The following is a 26,757-nucleotide window of genomic DNA, read 5'->3' as shown; positions in this document are numbered from 1 at the left end:
GATATTACAACCACCGACAAGGGTTTAGCAGGCACCCACTAGTGAGACTGATTGTACGGTAAAAGAACACTTAGCGGACGCTGGCAGTATCGGTAGTGCTAGTCCGAATAATACTCCCCACTCCAATGAATTGGTTGCGCAATCTGACTCTACTGGCGCTCCCGGTCGAGTCGGTTGTATGGAACCAATCGTTGGCAGTAATAGCTATCAGTCTCAAGCGAAGACCATCGATAACGCCAATGAAACTAATGACGGTGGCGTTCGACTGTTCAAAGTAAGTGATTATAGCGTGGAGAGATTCAATCGATTTCTCGATAAACTAGATAGAAGTAATTTTTTAATTAAATCTAACTTTAAAAAATCTTACTCACTAATATTGACAAGGTCGAATAGGGTGGGCCCAGGCGAGCACAGCTCGACTGTTGCATCTCCAACCAAAGATTGTAACAATGATAGTAATAATAACGGATGCAATGCCATTGCGGAAGCGACTGCCAATGTGGAAAGCGTGGGGCGGATGAAAAAGGGAAATTTAATTAAGGCTAACTCTAGCAGTGGCATCTATCATCTGAATGGGAAGCCACTCGAACAGCTAGTCAGGCAGTCGGAAAAGAAACGGAAGCTGTCGGAGACACATGATTTCAATCCTATCGGTGACACCGGAAACCAGCACGATGTGCCTGCTGAGCTCAAGCAAACGGAAGTGGAAGGGGTGAACGGAAGAACGGCGGAAGTGTTCAATAATTACAATAGCAAAAGTTTATCGTCGTCACACTGCGGTGAAGGAGGTAGAGATAACAACAACGATAGCGATGAATTTTGTCGGTCGGAAATATTCGATAACGACTCGATAGTCCCCGAGGGTCGACCAGAGTTTGTCGTTAATGATCTTAGTGAGGGTATAGCTAGCTGGGAAGATGCTAGTCAGAATCCGGCAAGAAAGATGGAAAACAATTATGAAAACATGCATCGGTATAGCAGCAACACCCTAAGCCGCTACTCCAGGAAAAACATTCGAAGGAAATCCAATATTTCGTACCGAAATCGTCGTCAGGAGGGCAATAACGGTCAACCGTGCCTATCGAACGAGGATCATGGAATAGTGAGTACAAGTAGCAGTAACAGCAATGATGCAAGAAGTAAAAGTGCCATACCTACACGCTTTTTCAAACGCCAGGATTATGCTCAGCCAGAGCTTGATTTCCCCTCGGATTACTCAGAGCCTAGCTGCGAAGCAAGGACAGTAAGCAAGTGTGGATCGAAACTGAGCACCGATTTGTTCCGTTTTCCGTTCGGCCCACGCAAGAATCCGGATAAGGTACCCCAGTTGAAAAATATAAATCTTAATTTCCCCAATAAAACTACCCACTTTGAAGAACGAGCACAAACGTTAATACCGCAGCCCCATCTGGTGTTGCTCCCACCGCAATGGCAAAGGAACGAACGTAAATATTTTACCAAAGCCAAAACACAAATCTTAAAGTTGGGCCAGAAATGTAGACTTCTTGGCGGTGGCACAAAAGACAAGAAAAATCACCACATTAGTTCCTACAATTTGGATGACTTGATAAAAGCCACTCACAAGTACGAGGAAAATGAAAAGTCCAGCCTCAGTAACAAAACTGTATATAAGAGCTACAAGTCTGAACTGGATCTAACGAAAAACCTAACCTATCTGGATACGTTCCTGAATGAAACATTTGACAACGACCAACAAGAGCAAAAACTACGGGCTGCTCAAAGACCACTGCCATCTCGGCACGGGGGGCATAAGCGCGCAAAATCCTGTTCCAAAACTCTAGACCAGATGTTGATGACAGCATCAACCACAACCGCACCATTGCTGATGCCACAGGCTAATAACGCACGAACGCAGAATCTCATTCTGCCAAATGACGCATGGAGTGGACGTAAAAAAGTCAACAGTGAGCAGCTTAAAAATAACACCATCGCAACCACCACCAGTAGAACTAATAAAACGAAATTAGCTAGTCTTATGAAAATGGAAAATGACTTCAGCTCTCGGGACCTTCTCGACGATGCACGTCCCGCGACTTGCGAAAAGAGTGGCAAGAGTAATACCACTTCTAGCTCGCTCAGTAGCAGCGACTATGCTTCCGTTTACAGTGCACCTTCGTCTAGCGCCGGTGGCAATAACTCAAGTGGCAATAAAATGCAAAAATTGAAGCTGATTCGTTCGCCAGAGGAAACACTCCGGTGTTACCAGCAAGATGCTGTCGAGTACTCTTCAAGACGTCACTCAAAGGGCAAAATCAACAACAGAACCGAAGCAAACGAAGGCAATCCAAACCTGTTGCCACTAGACGATGCCAGTCACTATTCACTGCATGCCAATAATGGAATTCAGCCGAATCATAACAGTTTCCCCGAACGACGTGCGTTCGGCGGTGAAGCTTTGCAAAAACAGGACCAAAAAGGCGCTCCGAATGATTTTCATAACGCATCAATTCTACAGCAGCTGCCTCGAACGCTTAGAGGAGGTGAAGTGTTTCGCAGAAATTTTTATCCTGATTTATCTCCACGCCATCCGGGCACACGTGAATCACGGCTTCACAAGCAGCAAAACAATCATCATCGGCACCAACATCGAAGCCACCAGCGGCAGTCACCACTTGAGGCTCATTTAACATATCAAGAGGATTATCTGGAGCACTATCAAAACACAAGAGCAGCAGTACTAGTGGGTTTGAACACGAGGCTCTCACTCAACAGTGGAGGCAGCTCAGCAACCAACGAGAGCAATTGTGATTCCTCGCAGGAATATTTTCCAAATCAATCATTTCATTACGGTAACGCAGTTCTCGATAGTGGAACTTTTCGAAACAATATTTCCGCTAACGAACAAAATACTGACGATGATGGAGATGATGATGACATCGAACATAATGAGGACGACGATTCTGCTGCCCCCTTGGACGATGACGATGGTGATGATGATGATGATGATGATGATGATGATGACGACAACGACGACGACGACGATGATGACGATGATAATGGTGATGTTGAGGGTGGTATTGGTGGTGGCAAAATTGCGCAAGATGTCAGTGTCAACCACAACTTTAACGAGCTAGGAGTGGTGAGGAATCGGGCGCACAGCTTCACAAACGATTTCCATCAGAAAGATTTACTGACAAGCTCCCGGTTGTTCAGCCGCACCACTGCTAAGCTCTCCCAGGCGAGCGGAAATGCTAATCCTACTTTCCTCGGTGGGTACGGCCCACACCGGGTAATCGTCTCTAAATCGCACAAACAACGCGGTGAGCTTGTGCTTGAATATGAGTGTTAGCAGGACCATAAACTTTTCCACCTATACAGACTACGAACATATCGGTACGAATCCACCGTACTTTGGCGTCCTCTGGTGCCAAAAGCGTTCCTCCGCCTGGATGCTACTATATATCACAACGCGTAACAAACAAAAACTCCCCCAGTCTACGGGACAAAGATGGAAATCGATTTCAACATGTGGAACATGATGTGGTAACGACAATAACTAGCACGTAAGACTAAATAAACTAACGATCGAAACAGTCTATAGCCGGTAAGATAGTTATCCCAAAGATTGGCGAGTAAATAGAGTTCTATAATTGATAAATGAATGTGTACGTTTGTAAATAAGCTCAACGGATTTATCTTCACCGAGATAAGGTTTTCCGGAAGGTTGCAGGTTGTTTAAGATATGAATTTTATATCGTTACGATGAAGTTTGTTTGTAAAGTTTAATTACTTTCTTAAGCGCAAGCAGTAGAAGCACGCTGCCGAGCAGCCATTGCTGAAAGCACTCTCAACGGTAATGATAAATAATCAACTGACCAGGAAAATGAAATTTCATCTTTCCTAGTAGCCGATATTCCATCAGACATTCACGTTTTCTCAAAGTGCATATACAGCGAATTTCGCTTCAATGATTTAGAAGATGTGTAAAATCTTCCGAATTGAATATCCGTTCTCCGTTGTGTGTGTAGGTATTTGTTTTCAAAGAATTTAATAATTGTAAAACAACTGCTTTTAACCACAATTCTTTCCATCATCATTAGATAGTTCAGCTTTGACACATGGAAAACAAATATTTTCGGTAGGATGAAGAAGAAAAGTAAACAGAGTATCCCGGAGGGATTCATTTAAAGGGATATGCTGAAATTTTCTCGATTAAATGCTCTAAGCTAAATAAAGTATAGATCAGCTTATTTCGTTCCTGATACCACATAAGCAAACGAGTTCTTCAAGTTCGCATACCATTGATTCATGAGTAGTTTCGACTTTTGAAGGCATTCCTTAACTTAAAGGGTCGCTTCGTATCATGCTTTTTCATTTACTTGTATGAGTGAAAGGAATTTATTCCGTCCGGATTTTTTCTCAGACCTAAACTGTCTAACAAACCTGCTCAAGGATCAATCTAAGCTGATCAAATCTTACCGTTTATTACTATTATTATTTATTTATTGCACTGATATTAATCACGTGAATTTTACTTGATTTGAAATCAAATAATGCTACGAAATTTAGAATATAATAGTGAAACGAAATTTTAGGCTCCTTTTGCTGTTGTACGGCAAAACATATCAAATGACATCGAATCCTTAACCATGTACGAGCAAAACAAGTGACAAATCGATTGGCGCAAAAACGAATTCGGATTGTAGAAGACGGCAGCTTCTCCATAATGTGCCATTTGATGGAGGCGCAAGTATATTGTCTGTTACTATGTTTTAATTGCCGCAAGCTTCTACTCTATCGATTTTGTTGATTATTTTCGGCAAATTTGAGACTAAGAGAAACGAATGCAATGAAATTGAAAGACGGATAGGTGTTCTAGAGCGAATCAGTTATAAACTTAGAACGGAAAACTAGGACTAGGCAGGCTCATAAGGACATGATCGAAAGGAAACGTGAAGAATCCTTTGCCTTCTGCTAAGTAGGAGTTGGGCGTTGCACCCAAGTCTACCGCATGGTCTGTGGTAGAACATAACTCATCATCATGTTTTACCGCCGACGCCAGCTAAAAATTCTTCACAAATCCACGGGGAGAAGAATGATCGCTTCTTCGTTCTAGGCGAGATAACCATAGATTCATAGACGTAGTAATACGATGAAAGGAGGGGAGGAAGAGTGGCAAGGAAGAGGGGAAGAGGGTTATATACTTACACAGAAATATAGTCGAACTGAAATATTTTTTTTTTTGAAATTCGTTTATTTGGCACGGCTCAAGGCGTTAGCTTCACGGAGCCGTGGGTCTTTTAAATATTTACATGATGTGAACATTAAAAATAATAAACAATAAATGCTAAGATCGATCCCGTACGCGCGACTTGCCATTGCGCGCGGAGATCCGTCTTCGTGTCGGGGAAATATTTGCATCCACGTATCATGGAGGTCATTCATATCTCTATCATCGTCGCACATGTCCGAGTTATCATTGGGGTTACTGCCTTGATGTTCGCGATCAGGTGTTGTTCCTAACTGCCTTCCCTTTCGGTTCACGAGAGTGAACCCTTTGCTAGTAGCTCCCTCATTGCTGGTATTAGCTGTTGAGATTTTTGGTATTTCTTTCTGTAGAAGAGCTTTTCTTAGCGGTTTCTGGGCTGGGTTGTCCGTAATGTGCCGTTTGTTCACAGAACTGGCACGTGTTAGTTTGTCCTTGATATGTACATAGAGTTCGCTGTATTATGGTATCACCCCCTTCTGTTGTATACTGCAGGGTAAGGTAGGAGGGAATGGGTTGGTTTACCCGCCTTCTCACCACAAAAACACCATTTGAAATACCTGGAAAGTACTTCCTCCACTTATCCTCCGTAATGTTTTCCACTTCTCCGAAATACGACATGAATCTTTTAATGGCTACTTTGCAAGTACGTGATGCCAAATCATGTAATTTAACTTCCACGTTTCCGTTATCCATATACACAGGGATCTTGATTTTAGCGGTGTCACAATCCAGCACGTGTTTCAAGTTGTTTTGCGAAATGAATCTTTTCGCCTGGGCGAATTTGTTGAACGTTATCAACACCGCGTGCCTGACGTGCTCCAACTGGATGAAGCTGACATCCGAAAACCGAAGTTGCATTTTCACCTTCAGCAAATGTTCCACATCACCAATACTCGGTCTTATGCGGAAAGACCGGAAGTCAATGGCCACCGTGTTAGCCCGAAGCCCGAACATTTTGTTGATGAGACTCAGTCATCTTGATAGAGCACCATACAAGAATAATAGTTACGGTTCCCTTTGTTCTTTAGACAAAGCACACAAGAAAAAAGTAACTGTTTGCGCTGGCTTGGGTAGCAGCAGAGAGTACACTGGTATTGTGACCAGAGTTAAAAATAATCGAAGCTCTTTTTTGACGGCTGAAAATGAACCTGGCGCGACTCGCGGTGAATAGAAAAAATATTCATTCAAATATCCATCCTTATTCATTCAGTTGAATATCCTTCAGTATATTCATTTCACTAATTATCTAGGAAAATGTTTTCAAATGCCGGTAAAGCATATGGAACAACAATCATCATCGCTTACATTATGCCAGGGCCTACTTTGATGCGTTTGATTCGTTGCTGCGCGGTCGCTTCGTGTAATAATCGGAGACGAATGAAAATTTGCATGGATGAATGGGCGGTTTGTTCGTTTGACGTTTTCAGCTGCGTCACTGAATATTGAAAATGAATGCGGCTGAATATGATCAATTTTCATTCAATGAATTTGAATATTTTTAACTCTGATTGTGACTGATGCCTTTGGTGGTTGAGAATAGACTGAACTGAAATAATTGAAATATTATCGAGTTAGTTTGTTCATGTGAATTATCTGAACTCATTTGTTCAATCTCTTGAGTGCTGTAGAATAGAAAAATAGCGGTAAATAAATGATATCGCTCTTTTTAATGCAGTTGGATCATCATGATGTGGCTTCAAACTAATTGCGATATGGTGAGAAGCTAATTTCCGATTCCAACAAGAAATCACATTAAACAGCAATATTTGTTTCAACTGATCTAACAGCATCGAAAAGATCATCCTATTAAATCATAACAGCAAACATTTATGAATAATTCAACTGAACGTACCAGCTCCATAAAATTTCATACAAACCCTAATTCTGCTTATGTGTATAACCTTCCTCCCCTCTCCACCAACCCTTTCATCATCTAACTAGGGATTGCGCTAGGCCGCGGGAAAACCAATCGACTCCAAATATTTTGCTAAGTTGTTTGTGACCACAAATGGAACCGAAAAAGATTTGTTCTGGCTTGATGCGGTCCAGTTTACTTTTTTCCATACAACTACGCCCTACCCTAATAAATATACTTGGGTTAGAGCCCCCAGTATTTCAAGAAAGCTCGTTTACACTAAACGAATACCACACATATTCTTCAAATATTTGATATCGATGTAGTAGATCAATAAACCTAGGTGTCAAGAGCTACCTCATCATACTTGTTCTGTGACTAACATTGCAAAATTAAAGAATTGCAAAGGGTGAGCTCAGCCTGTGTTCGAATATTGGTATTTTGTTTGGATTCACTGATAATTCAAGCTGAAGTACAACAAATTATACGGCATACTGCATCAAACTTAAAAGCGAATCAGCGAAACAATATGCCGGAAATTCATTAAGTTTTCTCAACAAGCCTTCAGCGACAAGATTCCATAAAAGCGGTAATAGCTCACTACCTAGAGGAGAAAACTGAATGTTTAACAGTTTTTGTAATCTATGTTTAACTTTTCGGTGAGCAAATTTGTCGGATGCTAAGCATGGCGTGTATTCAGTTAATGATATATTATATATGATCCTTGTACGGCTTCCAAAATTTATTGAAAATACCGCCAAAATCAAAGAAATTACTTAGCCAAATTGATTTTGCAACAATACCTCTTCAATATTACATACAACATTGTGCAACAGGGTGGTAGTAGATTTCTCCCGCTGATATGCATGATACATAGCATAAAGTGGAAGTTCTACAAAGCAAACCGGAATGAAATGACCGACAATTCGTTCCACTGTCTTGAGAAGGAAGAAGTTAAGACCAATAGTCCTAAAGCATGCGACCACCTTTGGGAATAAATTTTTCCGCCATGTTCTACCTCTCTAGCTCAATTAATGATGAAATAAGATTGAAAGAACGCTCTCAATTGTAGTCTTAAAAGAGGTACTTCAAAATACGTTTTGAGTGTTCTTATCTTCCATGAAATAAAACTGGAAAATAAAATTACTTCACGAAGCAAAATGTGGTTCATTGGCTCCATCAAGTTTGGTGCATTGGTGCAAAGTGTTGGGGTAACTCTCGACTCAAAACTCAATTGGTTTACACACATTGATTTCAGAATTAAGAAAATGGCTTTCGAACAACACAGACGAGATTTGGCGCATTGATGGGAACTCAATCTTAAGAATCAGGAATCAGTAGCCACTAGCTCAAATGGCACGTTGCCATGTTGATCGGAGATATGTGTCTTGCTGTGATATGCTTTTCAACATTTTTTTGTTGGAAATGATTGGTGAAGTGTAGAGGTTAAGGATAAGTAAATTAAGACGCAGATGACATAGACAACACGGAAGTATTCTTCACTTCAAACCTCTCGATAAACGGATATACCAAAACTCTCAAGATAATATTGAGATAACAGAACGACAACACTCCGAAGAGATATTGTCATTCAAATTCGGCTTAAACCGTTTATAGGTTTATAAACTTTCTCCGTGACTTTTTGGAAGCAATAGTTCAGTTTATAACCCTTTTTCGTCAGAAATTCCAGAGATCGGGAATCGTCACTGCAAAAATACTGCTTATTATCTCTGTAATTGACTTGGTTTTCAGAACTTCCTAATAAACTGACCGCGAACAACGATTATGGAAATCTAGTCTCATCAAAATATCAGAACATTCCAAACATTCCTTGGGATTCCACAAAATGCAAACGAATACCTTATTCTGGTTAAGGTTATATGGCTCGTCAATAAAACTGAAGTCCTCTGCCCTTCCACTTATCTACTCCAATTTCTGTTTCAGCCAGGTACAGCTTTGTTCGTTATCCGGAGAGAACCAAACAATAGCTCCATACCTCAAGCCAAACCCATTGAAACTGGAGATAAAAGAGTCCCCTCCTTCTGAAAAAAAACCCATTGAGATCTTTTAACAGATCTTCAGAGCAATCGAAATGTGACGTTTCTCCAACCTTGCTTCCATTCCATAAGTATTGAGACTCGAAGACTCTATACAATGAGCCGATTTCTTTGGTCGAGAGAGTACCTCTGCCATTGCGCTTTTCAACTTTGATTTTTATCAAAAATTTGACCCATTTTTAAAGGATTAGATAAAGTACGCTTCTCCCAACTGTCAGTATTCACAACTGATGTTGTGATAAGTGACTCAATTTTCGATTCACCCAAAAATTTAAAAAGGTATGAAAATGATCTGCATGCATCAATGGTTTGATCAAAAAGAGTCTAGCAAGGTCCACACATTGAATCCAATTTTGTACTATCACTTATTAAAAATTAAATTATTGCACAGTTACACTGCAAGAGGCTGTTACATCTATGCGTTTAAATGATCAAAGACGATGTACTTATGATCAGATAACGATAGTTGACCCGCTCATGCTTAACACCGTAAGATCAGAGAGCTACATCTAACGCTTCTTCTCTGCCAGAGCATGCAAGGGATTTCCTAAATTAAGTATATGACGATTTGTGCTACTTAAGTTCATCTAAGACATACTTAAGACATCAATTCGGTGTCTCTCAAATTGATATCTTAACTGCCCCAAATTATGTGGTGGACATTTGCATGATCACCGATTAAAGGGTGTCCCACATCAATTTGCATCACGGAAAAAGCGCTGTAGAAAATTACCTAATGGACCGATCCTTTTCAAACTTTCAGACAAGAGCAGAAATTTCATCAAATACCTCATGCAAATGATAAGCGATTTTCTGCATTGAGTATATGCAGCTTCGCACTACTCCATCAATTCAGAGAATCTTATCTATCTGAGCAACACTAATTGATGTGACCAGTTTTCGCAAATTATGAGTCGAAACCCATTTTTTCTACAGTACGATTCGACCCTTTTTAAACCATCACAACGTGGATTAAATGTCGTGAACAACGCGTTAAATATCGAACAATAAACGTTTGTCGTGTCTATGTTAACAATAATCCGATTGACTGTGGGTTGTAAGTTGTAATACAAGGCATACTTCAAAGAACTATTTGCAATTATTCTTGCACGTGGCAGATAAGTTTAGTAACTTCCCAAGGTTGGAGATTCGTTTTTAGAAATATGATTTGTGAATCAATAGTCTTAAAGCTAATAGTTGCTGTTTATATCTACTAGATTTTATATTAGGTTACTAAAGCTATTGTTCATCAGAGCTATATACATTTTACACCCTGCACTTATAGTGCAATAGCTAAAGAATACCAAACACGTTTAAAATAGTCTACCGTGGACCTTGATTAATGAGGGACTATCATTTGTTTCCCACGTTTGACACTACAAGGACAAGAACAGTGATATTTCTTACGTGCTTTAGTCCCTCCAGTCATTCACACTTCTGTAGAGCTACATCTTGACTTAGGGATTCCTTTTTACGTCTTCCACGACATGCGAGGAAAAACTCAGTAGATCAATTGGATCACATGAAGATTTCTAGGCTGGTTTTGTCCGGAGAAAAATAATAGAGTGTATAACCTCAAAACAATTTACATACATATCAAATCACAAGTCGTTTGTCGAGGAGGAAACTTTGACTACACAATCCTCTTGCGTCTCCATTAATCTCCATCTGCTGGAGGCCCAAGTATATTGTGTAAAATCATCTCAATTTGAGATTTAATTTCATCAATATTTTGCTGATTTCAAGAAAAATATTTTGAAATACTGGGAATATCTGAAAGCAAATAATGAAAAACCTCGTAATGATTTCTGGTCAGTGGAATTATCTATCAATTACCGTTTTGAGCTCTCCCACTAGGGAAAAAAATGACACGCTGCTATCAATTAATTAGTACTTTTTAACGTCAACAGTCGGAACTGTACGAGCATCAATCAGCCATTTGTAGCCAAGATTTCCAATCGCGAAGCATTGCTTTCAGCTAACGAAAAAGTGCCAGAAGAAACCCATAAAAAATAATGATGAAAAAGCCATTAATCAACCGACCGCACCGCCTCACCACAGCCAATAAAACAACCAGAGAACGTTGGCACGCGATATTCATCTCTACTAGCGAATAAAAGCTGAACCTAAATTGAAGGTGGTTAATTCCAAGCGGGAGCTTTTATACTGTTCACCAAGCTTGTCTGACGAAGAGCGAGAGAGAGAGAGTGAAACACGTCAGAACGAAAAAAGGAATTGCAGAGGAAGCGCACAAAAACGTACATATCTCAGGCAATAAAAAATATCTGAGCAGTAGCAGCAGCAATATCATTAGCTGTGTCTGAGTTGGAATTAAATAATTTCTTCGTTTGGAGACGGGAGGACGGTATCATTTGGGAGATACCCACGTTGATATCCTGGTATGGTTACGCCCGACACAACATGAATGGGAAGAAAAATATATTACTTACGTGGCTGATTGATGTTAATAAATGCACACGTAATTGAAGCTTCCCGTTTTGGGAATCGAGATTTCATTACAATTAGGTTTTGATTTAAGTTTTGATCGCCAAAAGATTTATATCCTCTCCAACAGCTACTATCACTTGCTTTGAACAGTTCAATTACCCCGATTGGGGGGTTTCAGTTATCAAGTCATGGATTACATTTAGAAAGTATTCCAAATGTATGCTTAACAAAATGACGAAACAGATTTCAGCGTGAAACTTGTTTATTTGAGTTGTTCAAAGAGTATATCAGGTTTTATTTGATTGTATCAGTAAGCTAGAGTTTTGTTAATTTATTTTATTTATAATTTAGTATTATCAATTTTCAATAGTTTTTAAGTTATTTACAACCTCTCACATCACATCTTCATAGCGCTTATGAATTTCGAAACCAATGTACCACTCCATTAATATTAGGACCTTTCATCTCACTCTCTGAATGTCACTTTTTTTGTTATTCTTCGATAAGAAAAAAAGCTCACTAATCCATTCATCCATCCACGTCTACTAACCAATTAAGCAATCTGTCACAGCCGAATTATATAGTGTCGTACACCCATAAGAGTGCAGTGCAATGCAATCATACTAATAAAGGAAAAGCAAAATGGTTTTCTTTTTGTGTGTTTTTTTATTTCGTTATCATTTCCATCCTTCGTTTCCGTTTTTTTGTGCAACACTTTTTCCGATTTATTTTCCCTTTGCAACCAATTTATCCGATACCCACCACTGCATCACACACCACCCACAATTGCCATCCTTTTTCTTTTTCTGCAATGTTATGAGATCGATAAATCTCACCCTGCCTTCCTGCAACCCATTTCTGTCATCCGGGGTTTTTCTCCAAATCCGGTCGAGTTTGGTCTAGTTAGACTGGTTTCTTTTCTCGCATTTACGTTTTTTCTGATTTCACGTGTGTTGTGTCACCATTTTCACGTTTGTTCATTTCCGTCCGGTAGTAGCGAGCGTGTGCTGGCTGTGCAACCGAGGAGTATCTTCTTGTGTTTGTGATTGTGCTCCCCTTCACCACCACCTTCTTTAATAATTCTCCTGCTTGCCACCCCGAATCCTGCTTTCACAATATTGTGGAGCAAATCTACATACGGAAAACTTATGTGATAAGACAACCAATGCATAGGCTAGGCAAATTTCGTTCGTTCGGTACTTGTTCTATTATACCCGAGAGCACAAGTTTTTTAACTAAAAAATCTAGCCGCAACAAATTCAAATTTTATTTGTACTACTTGAAAAAAAAACAGAATAACAAAATTTTCCTAGCCTGCAGCATCCCACTTGCAGAGTGGCAAAAAACCAATATCAGAAAACTAGCAGCAAACAAGAACGAAGAGGTACAAACAAAACAATAATTGATAAAATCGCTTTCAACTCGTTCGCTGTCCCACAAATCGTAGCAAAATAAAGATGCTGTGCATGGAAAATTGGAATATCATTTGTGCGCCGGCAGACCAGAATGCGTAACCGGTAGATTATTCAACAGCTTTTTTCTTGAATACTAGGTCAAAATTAAACCTCGCATCTCGTTGGTGCTGAAGAATGTCGTCGTCGCCGCCGACTCGGTGAAACACCTTGGGTCTCCTCCAGAGTATGAACGCGCCAATGTTGGTGCATAAAATTGTATATATTGCCAATGCATGAAGATACCGAATGGCTATTAAATGTCGGCCTACGTTGCGTGCCAGCTATGAATCTATCGAATCTCATTTTGCTGTCACGTTTTATTCCATACTTTTTTATCCGAGGACATAAAATACGATACCAAGCGAGAACATTTCGCGGATTTTCGACGCCATGCTACAGTGGGCTGGGAACAATAAGATTTGCTAAAAATTTAGCAATGCAATAAGCGTGTTTTATATGGAAAATGTATGGTACGAAATAAATCCGGGTATAAGGAATTTTTGATCGAAAAAGCGTTGCTTACAAAAAAAAAATATGGCGAAAAGTGTGAGTCTATTCAGTCAATTTCTGTACAATATTGCAACATTTAAACTACATTTTCCTAAATTTTCATTGAAAAATGCTGAAAATTGGTTGAATGACAGTGAATCATCAGAAAAAAAAGGCGGTGCACGCCATAACTCAAAATCCTCTGAACCAATCGTTCGGAAATTCTTCTTCACATCATTGCTCAGGTAACCAGGTGTTAACCGATTTGCTATCAAAATCTTTTGGGTTGAACTTGCTACAAAAAATTCAAAAATCAAGCAAAACATAAAGCACCCGTATTTACCTGGGGAATGTTGTGAAAAAGAACTGTACAAAATTTCGAAACGATTGGTCGTTAATTTTGAGTTTTTTAGTTTTCGACGATGCGCGTCCGGAGATTCACTGTCAATCGTCCAATTTTCAGTAATGAAACGTGCAATGAAATGAAAATATTTTAAATTACGGCATTATTATATGGAAATTGATGAACACTTTCTGTAAAGCAATAAAATAATTTAAAGTGTATCTTTATACCTGAATTACCCTTACCCTACCCTAAATATTTGTAGAACTAGGGAATTAATCAACGAGCTGTCATGTGCCAGTTGAATCTTAGGCAACAATGACCATCTTCATAGAACACTGAAAAGAGAAATTAGGAAAAATATGTTATCTATTTAATATTTATTTTTATTCAAAATTGGACACTGACATACTTCCATACATTATCAATATTTTTCAGCCAGTGTTTGTTCTGATTGTAAGAATACAAATTTAATACCTTTATGCGCGGCAATCGCGACAATTGATTCATGTTTTCTATTGGTGTAAATAATGCTAGATAATGTTTACGTTGACTTAGTTTTATTTCGAAGAGCCCTATTTGGGGTAGTTTCAAGCGTCTTTGCGCACACGTGCATATAACTCGGATCAAGGATCTGGGTAGGCGCCAAATCGTTTGAATTTTGAAGTCCCATTTCGTGAACAGGGCAAACGATAGTCCGAGGCCATCCACTACACGGAAAATAATCCGTTTATAAATTCATGAACAAACAATCACGATTTCATGCTTGAACGATTTACGAAAATCGTGACCAAGCTCCTGAAACTATGGATAATAAACCTCGTATTCATGAAATTATTTATGTTTTCAAAAAACTAGTTTGCGCAAATAAGGTACATAGCGTTACATTGCAATTTTTCGTTGGGTTACGGTGGTTGTTCATCGGACATGATTAGTTTTTGTTACAATTATTATTCATACTTTGAGATACATTGGTTTGTAGTATATCAACTAAAACGATGTTCATGGTTTCAGGAGCTTTGTCAAAATTTTCGTAATTTCTCATCACGTTGCTGTGATATTTTATTCATTAGTATCGGATTTTTCTAGCAGAGCAGCGCTATTTATGTTTATGATTTCAGGGTTTTAGTCACGATATTCGTAATTTATATTCACGTTTTCGTGATATTATATTCACGAGTTTCGTGTTGGCTTTTGCTGGCAGAGTTGTATGACTTATATTCATAATTTCAAGATCCACGATTTCCGTAATTTCTATTCACGTTATCGTGATATTTTAGTCCAAAGTAGAGTGATTTGTGTTTTTGATTTCAGGATCAAAGTCACGATTATTAATGTTTTAATCCCGAGTAGTTTAATTTATGTTCATTGTTTCAGGATCTTAGTCACGTTTTTCGTAACTTTAACACGTTACCGTGATATTTTATTCTTGAGCTCACGTTCCAATTTCACACGGTGAGTAATGTGACTCATGTTCATGTTTAATTAATATCGATTTTTTTACTCGGAATAACGTGACAATACGATTTGGTTCATAAAGGCGTAACTGATTAGCTATATCTCATTTTGTGAACTACATCACGAACACGATTTGTGGCTCTATCATATTTTTTTGGTGCTCAGCGCAGTTTGCGTTTTCCGTTCACACGTAGCCTTATCAAATGAATAATGATGTTCGTGATCCTAATAATTTTCTTACATCTGCTGCTCGCACCTGTAGGCTGGACATAATTATGATATTTCAATGCAAAACGCAACGTTTGTGAAATAGTTCACGTAAAAATATCAGTATTATGCGCAGAGTTGCATGAAATTGAAATCTTCTAAATATCACTCAAGACAGATTGTGATTCACGTACTACGAGTCATGAACCTGTGCACGAATCCATGAATAATAGTTTTTGATTTTGTGAACTATTTCACGAGCACATATGGTCAGATGTGACTATTATATTAGGTATCATGAATCAGTTCACGTTCCTATGAAAAAGCCTATTATATTAGGTATCATGAATCAGTTCACGTTCCTATGAAAAAGCTTTCATGATTTTGGAAACTATTTCACGAGGACGTACGGTCAGTTGCTAGGAATCATAAAACAGTTCACATATACATGAATATTTTTCCATTTTGTGAGCTATTGCACGAGCTCGAATTGTAAATCGTAGCTATTACACTAGGAATCTTCAATTATTTCACGAAGACAAGAAATTATTTCATGATATTGTGCTATTTCATGAGCATGAACGCTAAGTTGTGACTAATTCGTTAGAAATTAGCCGCCAATCGTGAGTTGTAGATTCGTAAATTCAGTTGACGCTAGGTTTTTGAAGACAACAGACGGAGAATCTATTCAGCATACTTCATATCAAGACTAGTATACTGAGAAGATAATTTTTACAATCTGTGACCTGGTTGATGGATTGGTGATTACGGTGCATACCATTAGATTTTTTTATTTCTATTATAGAGGTTTTAGGTTCGGGACCGAGTTCAGTTGAGCTGTGTATAGAGCAATTGATTTACTACGCTACGCGGTTCCTGTCATTAGATTTTATTCACCAGTCCCAATGCCGTCATGGCATTTTTTTGCATAAAGAAGTAAACACAGGTACTTTTATGATCTGTTGCTGTTAAAGGTTTTCATCGACTCGTTTTGCTACCGGTTTTACCATTTGCTACTAGTAGCATCCTGCCATGCATCGAGAAAATATAGGTGACATCATTTTTATTTTCCTATCGCTTGACTTGCCTTTCTCTTTCTTTTATGTATTTTCCTTCACACTCTTAAAGTTTTCCCTTTGTCTAAAATGGATGTCGAACAAAATTCGTCTTCGAAAACTCTAACTTCCTATTATAAATCATAGAAATTGAATCAGTTAGACCCTATCTGATCTTTTCTCGAATCAAATGTAATCCACTAAATTATTCTAATGATTTCATTCGAATATGCAGCTCAGACGGATATCTCGAAAGTTTTCGTAGATAAGCTCAGCATTGTAATATCCTATCAAAAGTAAACAAATGACACAACTGTCGACAAGTATTTCATAAAGGACTGTCGCATTTATATGTCCGCCCACAAAGTTAAGATCGACAGAGCGGTCACCGATTTGAGTTTGTCAGGCGTAGATGTACTGAAGCACGGGACATGCTGTTTCAAATACCCTTTTATCCAGTGAGCGAAGATTTTGTATGGCAAAGGTTCGGTGTGACAAGCGCGCTGAGAATTTTTTGGATGACTCTTACTTAGAAATAATGTAAAGCCTACATATTTTGGGAAGAGTTCACATGATATATTGCCATTACCCACGAGCAAAAACGTTCCCTCAAAAGACGCTCTAAGCACTCTTTTACAGAAGGTATATGAAATATGCTGTCTTGGCTCAGAAAGAGTGCGACTCTGACATCCCTCTTGTGGGTATAATACTATAAAAACTAAATATAATACCATAAATACACCATAGCATTAATTTTTAAGGTAATGAGTATATAATTGCGAAAAAATGGAGGGCAATAAGGGGAAACAGAATTTAATTCACTTTTTCTTGCAACGGTCTATTTACTTGAGAGAAACATTTTCATGGGATTTTGATTTCAGCATCGTAGTAACAGTAATATACAGGAAAGAGAGGATGAACAGCGATGACAGAGAAGCAACGAATCAAGCTTGTAGTTTACTGCAGATCGTCGACGGTACAACTAAGACAAGACAGCAAGCAGCAGGACGTCTTGTGGTCCTCGTCGGAACCATGGAGAATCTGCAAAGTGGGTCAGATCTTCAGGTCGTTTCGGCTCCAATTTTAATTTATGCCAGCACAAAAATGAGAATGAAGACAATCACGTCGTAGCACTCTGACGCGATTTGGCGCCACAAAGCAGTACAAGAGGCGTTTGAGATCGAGAAAAGTACAAAGAGAGATGCTAAATTCTTATATTGATTGATTTTAGGAAGAGATGAGGGACATATACGAAAGATAGCGGCTTGCCATAACATCCTTCACCTAGACGTTGGATGGTCTTCCTCGAACCCGGAGGGTATCCGTTAGCCGAGACCTGGCGGAACTGTACTCGGTGCACGCCGGACATATGCTTTTCCGACAAGTTCAGTAGAAAGTTGTATAAAGTCGCTGAAAGACCATGTTGATGCAGCTTCTCTGGCAGAATGCTAATTGCAACTGAATCAAAATCCCCCTTTATATCTAAGAACACTAATGCCGTCTGTTATTTGCTAGCATAAGCCATTTGAATTTTAGTTGAGCGTAACACGAGGCAATCATTCGCCCTTTGTCTTTGCGGAAGCCGAATTGTGTATCTGACAGAAAATCATTTATTTCGACCTAATTGTCGATACGGAAAATAATCATTTACTCTAACAGCTTCCGAGTACAGCAGAGCATTGCAATTGGTCGATACAAGATGTGGTCGGAGGCTGGTTTTCCTGGTTTTTGAATGACGATGACTCTCACTTGCCTCCAATCGTGTAGGACAATGTTACCCGCATGAAACGTGAATAAATTCAGCATGCGTATCTTACCAGAGTCTGGCTGATTCTTCAACAAGTTGAATTTTATTCTGTCTGGCGCTGACGCTTAATTGTTACATAATAAGAGAATGAGTGAGAACTCCACCATCTAAAAAGGTGTTTCGTTCTCGGTATCGACGCGATAGATCTTCTGTGCCGAGGAGGAATCTGGACAAACCTTCTTGGTGAAATTGAATATCCAACGGTTTGAATATTCCACGCTTCGCTAGTACTGTTTCGGTTTCGCATACGTCGGGTAGTGCTCCAAAGAATACTCATCGATGTTTTCCTCTTAAATCTGTCAACAAACTGGTGCCGGTAACTTGGTGTTTGGGCTTTCATCAAACTCCTAATTCACGTTCTAACATCGCGTGCTGCCGATAGCTAGCGGGCAACCCGTCATCCCAGAAGGTTTGATACGCGACAGTCTTCTCCGTGTATACGCATGAGCACTCTTTTTTCCACCATAGGTTGGGAACTCATCTGCGAGTTTTTGCACCTGGTACGCGTTCCGTCTGAGCTGGAATCGCGGTTTCGAGAATTAAGCCAGCCGAAAACCCGTACTCTTTCTCCGGAAGACGCTCTTGTGTGGACTCGGTTTTACCGGATAACGTGGACACGTAGCTCTTCCAATCAATATTTCGAATGAGGTCATACGAAATATTCATTGTATTTGGTGGCCCTGATCAAAATAGTCATACGGAATATGTCACAAAGATCATAGAGTGAGGTAAATCGATTATCATGATGAAGGCCATTCCATGCCGCACCGTGGGAGTTAAATCCACCTGAAACTAAGCTCGATGCGGAGAGACGCTTCACAATAATGCAAAGTCGTTGGTGGCCAACTGAGGATCTAGGAGGCATGTAGGTGGAAGCATTGCAAAAGTTTTTGCCTTTAATTATAGTTTGTCAGACGCCCGCCTATACGATCGCATCTGAATCAACCAGACCAAACGTGGACCCTCTGCCACATCTTCGCCGGCTAATGAAGACGTTTTCCTCGGCCCTCACCCGTCAACTATAATCAATCCCACCGCTAGCGGAACGCAACCGACTGAGGGCCTTCGCCGGGTGGAGAGGTCTTCCACGGCCCAGATCAACCAAGACCGAACCCCTGCCATGCCACGCAACGTCAATGGAGATGGTGCCCATAGCCCCGCATGACCACCATAAATCGAAACACGACTGATTCAGTCAAGACCGCACCCTCGAAAGCATCTCAACAGAAGCACACCACAATCACGCTACCTGTGGACCCACTGCCACACGCTTGCGGTGCTGGAGTAGTCGCCCATGGCTCTTAGTACCAGCGGGGTGCCCATGGCCCAGCAAGACCACGATAAACCGTAATTCTCTTCCAGCAAATCCTCATGAACTACCAACACGGCCAAGATCAGTCTAGACCAAACCCTCGAGACACACCACAACCACACTATCAACGGATCCTCTGCCATATCATTGCGATGTTGAAGAGTTCGCCCAGCCCCTTTGGATCAGCGGTTCGCCTGCAGCCAGCCTGCCCACCTATTGAAGCGACGAGCCAACCTGGAACAACCACAGTCACCACCGAAGTGAAAACCAACTAACCATGCGTCCTCGGCCACACCCCGGCCGGGTGCTAGAGACGTCTCCCGCGACCTCGTTCAACCGAATAGCCAAGACAAGAGCAAATATCCCAAAAACCAAAGAAAATCTAAATTTTGGACTGTAAAATTAAATGTAACTATTACCATTGGCGATTGGCTGAAAGGCTAAAATCCCAATAAACAATAATAATAATAATAATAATAGTTGTTCAAAAACGAAACTCAGGAGAGGTTCATCAGAGTCACGTTCGTCAGTAGACAAGTTAGTACAGATATTCGTAGTGGCCGGTGGTGTAGGTACACTTCTGTTTCTCCTAGCGCTGTTTGTGCGCTAAGGAGAACATGTGGATTTCCCCCACAGTAGAGACACTTCAAAATCTCTTCCACAGGTATCATCAACATGATTCCCAATCGTATTTCCACAGCGAACCCTTTTGAAATGGCTACGTATCCAAATTATTTGCAAATAGTAAAGTTCATTATACGCATCACAAAAAAGCAAACAGGTAGACGATCCTTGACAAAGAGAAGGTAGTTAGATAAAGTAGGCCATGCGAAGATTTTTCGATAAGAGTCTGAGTTGATATATCGTCGCTGTTGTGCTATCTTATGACAAGCGCCATTAGGCACATTTCGAGAAAAACGATTTTTAAAGTTTGAAATTGAATATCTTCAAACTTATAAATGATAGAAACACTTCATGTAAGACAATTGATGCCTCTATCTATTCTGTATTAATGTCTCAAATATTACGAAGATCGGTTGACTATGTTGCGAGTTGTTACTGAAAATGTAAACAAAAGTCGCAATCATACGTGTCATAGGTGTGTATTGATGACAAAATTTGTATGGCGTGTCATAATCGTGCATGGAAAATTTTCCATTGAAAAAAATCATCAATTATTAACTTTTATTCATATCTTTGGCTTCATTTGGTCTATGAACAATCGGAAAGATGCATTTTGAAGGAAATGAGTCGGGTAATCTAGAAAAAAATAGTTGTTTAAGGTTATAGTGTTGCCAAATATGCTATATTTTCAGTTGTAAAGTTAAACTGCATCTTTTTCACAATTCGTGTGTTTTGTTTTGAAAATGATTATGCCATTCTGTTTCTCAGACAGTTTTACATAGAAAAACATCTTATACATCAAGATAGCATGCGCCAAACCCCAATCACAGTCATTTTAAACAAAAATCATAGAATATTTCAGTACGTTTCTCACTATATCTTAGTACCCAAGCAAAATGTCAAAATTCTGAAAACGCCACTTTGAAGAGATTTTTCAGATAAGTAATGTTGCATATCTAATTCAGTTTACCCCAAAATGGCGTTTGTCATAAGATAGCACAACAGCGACGATATGTCCTCTTCCCATAAGCTGCGACAGATGCTGAATGCAAACGTTTGCATGGAGTCTTTAAAACAGCCATCCCCGTGTCAGCAGATCCGCGCAATCTAGACTGGAATCGGTAAAAACCCCTCAGACTTCAACCTAATTTGTTGGTACATATACTCTGTGCTCCTTCGAAATAAATAAAAAATAAATGGTTCTAACTGACTTCTCTGAGAAATCCCGACTTTTCTTAAATTAAGTTAAGAATTAGATGCGGATTTTTTTAAAACCCAAACCTTTGCGAAGCCTGCCTTCTTGGTACTTCGTTTCTGGTTCAAACCATACCGATCGAGAGCAAGTGCAAATCGCTTGAACAATAAAAGCGAAACAGCCCACAGTTCAAGTGGCGAAAGAGCCATACTTGCAGATATTCATGAATGATGTTGTACACAGCACGTCATATGCTTTAGAGCGCCTTGACAGATTTAAATTTTTATTACTTTTCATGACAGATGTTAACTGTAAACTGCAAAATGTATGAAAATATAAAATACGACCTCATCGCAGCAACCAACGGCAGTCGCGAACGCTCTTTTACGGCAAAGCCTATGTTATACCGAAACAAGATGAAAATATTAACCGCCACCTTCGAATCACACACATTCCGATATGTAAAATGCTAAGCCGTAAGCACCTCTTGCAAACATACTATCCCACTCTATCCGCTGTTCATTTTTCCAACCCGGTATTCTCCCGAACCTGGCGAACGACGGCAAGGCACGGAACCATCGACTGCCTTCGCTTGTGGAGGAAAAGCCAACATCAGAGGATTCACTCCGTGAGCTTCTGCTAAGACCTAAATTTATGACATCGAGTGTCAGCATAAATAAAGTAAGATTATAACGCGAACGGATTCCCCTGCTGCCGGACTCAGCTTTTCCAGCTGGAGTATATCCTTGGTCCGCTCTTGGTGGGTGTCTCTTATAAATGCTGTTTGGATTTAGCTGAACGATTCCCCGATGAACAACAGCCCGACTAGCCGTCGGACTGGATGGGGTTGCGGAAAAGTAGAGTGAGCTTTTCAATGTGTAGGCTTTGTTCACCCGGCGACCGGAAGAAAGCTTCTCGCGTTCTATACCCGGAACCCCGATGGCATTGTCTTACACGGCTATTGCCCCTCACCCCGAAGCACTTGGTGAGAAGTGAATTAACTGTCTGCATCAAGGACAGAAATCTCGAATAAATCACAACTCTGCGATCTAGGGTGTATGGAGAATAATCTACCGCTACTGCTGTGAGAATACTAATGATTATATCGGAAAAACTTTCCGCTCGACAGACTCTCCGGTATAGATAAACTTTTCGGCATAGATTCAACATCTAGCAGGGTTTGATATAGGAATCGATTGTTTGACACTTTTAAATTTGTACGAAAAAGATTAAAAGTTTTACGCCCCTGAGAGCTTAATGGTTCGATTATAATCTATTTGGGATTGTAATAAGTAACATTGGAACCAACGTTGCTCTCGTGCAGCTGGGGTTCGCGATTTCGAAGCACTGAACCAAAAAAAGGTCATGTTATGGCTTGACACAGCATTTTCTAATATATAGTAATCATCACAAATACAGAGCAATGTAAGAAACGTTCAAAACCAAGAAACAAGTCGCAATATCAATCAAAGTTTAAATTTCTATTGAACAGTTGAACAAATATCAAACCAAGTTACTCCAATGCCAAACATTGTTTTCGAAGAACATACTAACTTATTCAATTTATAGAAAGTGTGGAACAACATTACCACATCCACATTCTATTCAAGTGGAAGTTTTCTGTGCCAACTTGTTCTTAACTATAATTGATTGATTGGCAGAGCGTGCTGGCGTGACTGTGGGATCCTTTCAAATGTACAACATGTATTTTCAAGTTGATAATGAGCGGTAGGCATCTACTAAACGGCATTCCGCTCTACTTATGAAGTTACACACATGTCTCGGAGGATCTCAGCAATGGTAACAACTTTTAATTAGAAAAAAATGTTTCTACGCAAATTGCAGCAAAAGGCAGCTGGAAAGGGTTGACTGCTCGTTACTCTACTGAATGTTTCGTAAATCTAGTTCATATTCGCGAAGAGCACATTAGCACTTACCATATGAGCACATTATTGGCCGCCTAGCACAATGAGTACAGTTAAGAGCACTATTTCTACGCTAATTACACAGAACACGCGTGAAGAGAATTTTGATAGCTCCATGGAGGTACAATGAAAAAAGACAAAAATAGTTACCATTCACACCAGTATTTAAAAAATCACACTGAATTTCGCAGAATCGAAACGTTTTGCTAGCGATATTGCAGAATAAATGTTAATTTACGATACCCATTTTTATTTTTCCCATTCTTTGATATTATCCGGCTTCTTCGAGCCATTATATATTGATGACTTTCTGATGTTGTCAATTTTTATCAAACGTTAGTAATGAGCGAACATGATATTATTATAGCACAGAAAAAATACAATAAAAAATAAAACGGAAATAATGCGTCTCAGTAAGTTCTACAATTCTTTTTTTGACTCCTTTCAATTATCTCTTTTTGTTTAGACGCAAAATCATTTTTATCACATCTTTTGCTCGCATTCGATTTCTACATTTGTGGCGAGGTCATGTTGTGTTAACTATTGAATAGCAGCCAAAAGAAAAGAGATATGGATAAAGTGTGAAATAACAAGTTATAGAGCATGTTAAGGGGCACCAAATGAACAATAGTAACAATAAATTTTGTTGATTAATAATCAAAATAGTTACAAAACTTCTCGACAAACGCCAATTGTGAGCAATTTTACCAGTAAAAAGTCATTTAGTACCCTTAACTAAGAGATATTTGTACATACATTGATAGAAAATTTTCTCAGCTTTCCAAAGAAACCTTGGAAATAAGGATATTATGCATTTTTTAGATGACAGTCTTTTAAACACTTGTAAGTCGATTTCAGAAAAAGTTTAGTAATGAAATTGCAATGAAATGAGAAGAGATAGGAATATGAAGTTGAAGAACAAATCATGAATCGTCCTAATACCCAATTTTTGAATAACCTCCATCATAACACTATTCAATAGGAATTTTTTTCACCTTTCGAATGTAACTAAAAGATTAAAAATACAAAGTAAACTTTTTGTTTCAGAGGTATTTTAAAACAAATAAGTTTTTTACACAAAAAGTTCAATAACTGCAACGGTTGAGCTTTGATGGTATGCGCAGAACATTTTTTTTCTCCAAATATGACAGTCAATCACACCTCGAGAGATTCTAATCATGAACCAAACACCCTGTAACACCTAGACTATCTTAACTCGTCGCTGTTGTGCTATCTTATGACAAAGGCAATTTTGGGGTAACCTGAGTTAGATATGCCACATTAGTTGTCTGAAAAATATCTACAAAGTGGCGTTTTCATAATTTTGAAATTCTGCTTGGCCACTGAGATATAGCGAGAAACATGATGAGAAATTGTGAGCTTTTTGCTTCAAATCTTAGGATTTGCTCAAGTTATATTGAAGTTTTAGAAGAGAAAAAGAAAGAAAAATACATGTATTGGGAGAAAAAGCGATTTTTTTCTTTTAAACTGGAAATATTGCATGCTTGGTAACACTGTGAACAAAAAATACTATTTTTTCTAGATTCCTTGACCAATTTCCTCTTTAAAATGCATCTCAATACAATAGACCGAAGATATGAATAAAAGTAAAAAAAATGATGCTTTATTTGAAGGGAAAATTTTCCATGCACAATTATGACACACCATACAAATCATCAATACACACCTATGACACGTGTGTATGCGACTTTTGTTTATATTATTAGCGAAAATTCAGCAAGAATAGATAGATGCATAAATTGTATTCTCTGAATAGTTTTTACCATTTATAACTTACGACATATTCAATCTCAAACTTTAAAACTTTTTCTCGAAATATGCAAAATGGCGCTTGTCATAAGATAGCACAACAGCGACGAACTAGGAATAAAGTTCAAGGTACATGGGGTATTAATCACTAAGACTAAAAAGGGGGCGGGGTGCTGAGTAACTAAATATAGTTCTATAAATACAATTTTGTTTTAATTTTTAATTTAATGGGTATGTAATTGGGATTTAATGGAGGGCAATAACGGGGAAACAGGATCAAATTCAGAGGAGGGAGAAATTTTCATAGGGATTTGTTGTCAGCATCGGAGACACAGCAATATACAGGGAAGAGAGAGTAGAGAGCGATGACAGAGAAGAGACGAATCAAGCTTGCAGTTTATTGCAGAACGTCGACGGTACGACCTGTACGCCTGTACTGCTAAGACAAGCTGCCTGGGACGTCGGGTGGTTTTCGTCGGACCCGTGGGGAATCCTCCTAACTGCGTCAGATGTTCAGGTCGTTTCGGTTCCAATTTTGATTAACCCTCGAGAAGTCACGCAAATGGCTCATTGAACAAGCAGCCGCAGCTGCTCTAAGACGATTTCGCTAGCTAGATTTTTAGAACAGCGTGCACTCATTGCACTAGCGCGACTGCCGGAAGGTTAATGCCAGTACAAAGGTGAGAGTGAAGACAATCACGTAGCAGCGCTCTGATGCGAGTCGGCATCACAAAGCAGCACAGGAGACTTCTGAGAACGAGAAATCAGAAAGAGAGGCTAAATTCCTATATTGATTGATTTTAGGAAGAAATAGATGAGGGACATATAGGGAAGATCGCAGCTTCCCAAATCATCTCGAACCGGGACATTGAGTGGTCTTCTTCAGGCCCCGAGGGTAGCCGTTAGCCGAGACCTGGCGGAACTGTACTCGGTGCACGCCCAGACAATGTACTCGATTTCGTGATAGCGCAGATACCAATATCGTCGAGCTCAATACGCCGGAGATGTGCATCCATCGTGAAATGGTTTGTCGAGAGTTGGGACATCACATGAATGAAGTCACGACCCACATCCATCCCCTTGAACCAATGTTTGGTCGATATCTTAGGGACTATCAACAAGTACCCTATTGCTCCACGAAGTTTACCAACTTTCGAGCGTTCTCTGATGAGTAATAGTGAAAAACTCGTTAAAGAAAATTGGTCTCTCATAAATGTCACCTTCCAAAGCACTCACCTTAGCTAAAGAGTCAAACCAAGGTAGTCTGGACAGGTTTATCAGATCCCGTATTTACCCTTAAAAATACTGGAAGTACTTTCCATGTTTCATCGAGCGAATAGCGCTAATAGAACTGAGGCTATTCAAAACGATGAAGTAATTGTCTGCGGGTAATGTATCAATGATGATAGTTCTGCGCCGTGAACTGAAGCAGGATCACTGAGTTTGTAAGAAGTGGTAAACTTTTGATTGAAGTACCAAAGCCAGTGGACCCTTCCAGATTTGATCCGTAGTATAGAACATCTTAGAG

General features: G+C 39.5%; 2 protein-coding genes across 4 annotated transcripts in view; both read left to right on the top strand.

The window, feature by feature from the left end:
• Positions 1–26,757, top strand: part of LOC131683518 (uncharacterized) — a 484,216-nt gene that overhangs the window by 405,922 nt on the left and 51,537 nt on the right. The window lies entirely within an intron of this gene.
• LOC131683519 (AP2/ERF domain-containing protein PFD0985w-like) lies at positions 24–26,757 on the top strand. The gene is made up of 2 exons (XM_058965559.1): positions 24–15,833; positions 15,881–26,757. Exon 1 carries the CDS (start codon positions 179–181, stop codon positions 3,308–3,310), a length of 3,132 nt encoding a protein of 1,043 aa, XP_058821542.1. The 5' UTR covers positions 24–178; the 3' UTR covers positions 3,311–15,833; positions 15,881–26,757.

The sequence above is a fragment of the Topomyia yanbarensis genome, chromosome 2 (genome assembly GCF_030247195.1).
Source record: "Topomyia yanbarensis strain Yona2022 chromosome 2, ASM3024719v1, whole genome shotgun sequence".
Lineage (NCBI taxonomy): Eukaryota > Metazoa > Arthropoda > Insecta > Diptera > Culicidae > Topomyia > Topomyia yanbarensis.
The sequence above is the reverse complement of the archived record's forward strand: the minus strand, read 5'-3'. Positions and strand labels throughout refer to the sequence as shown.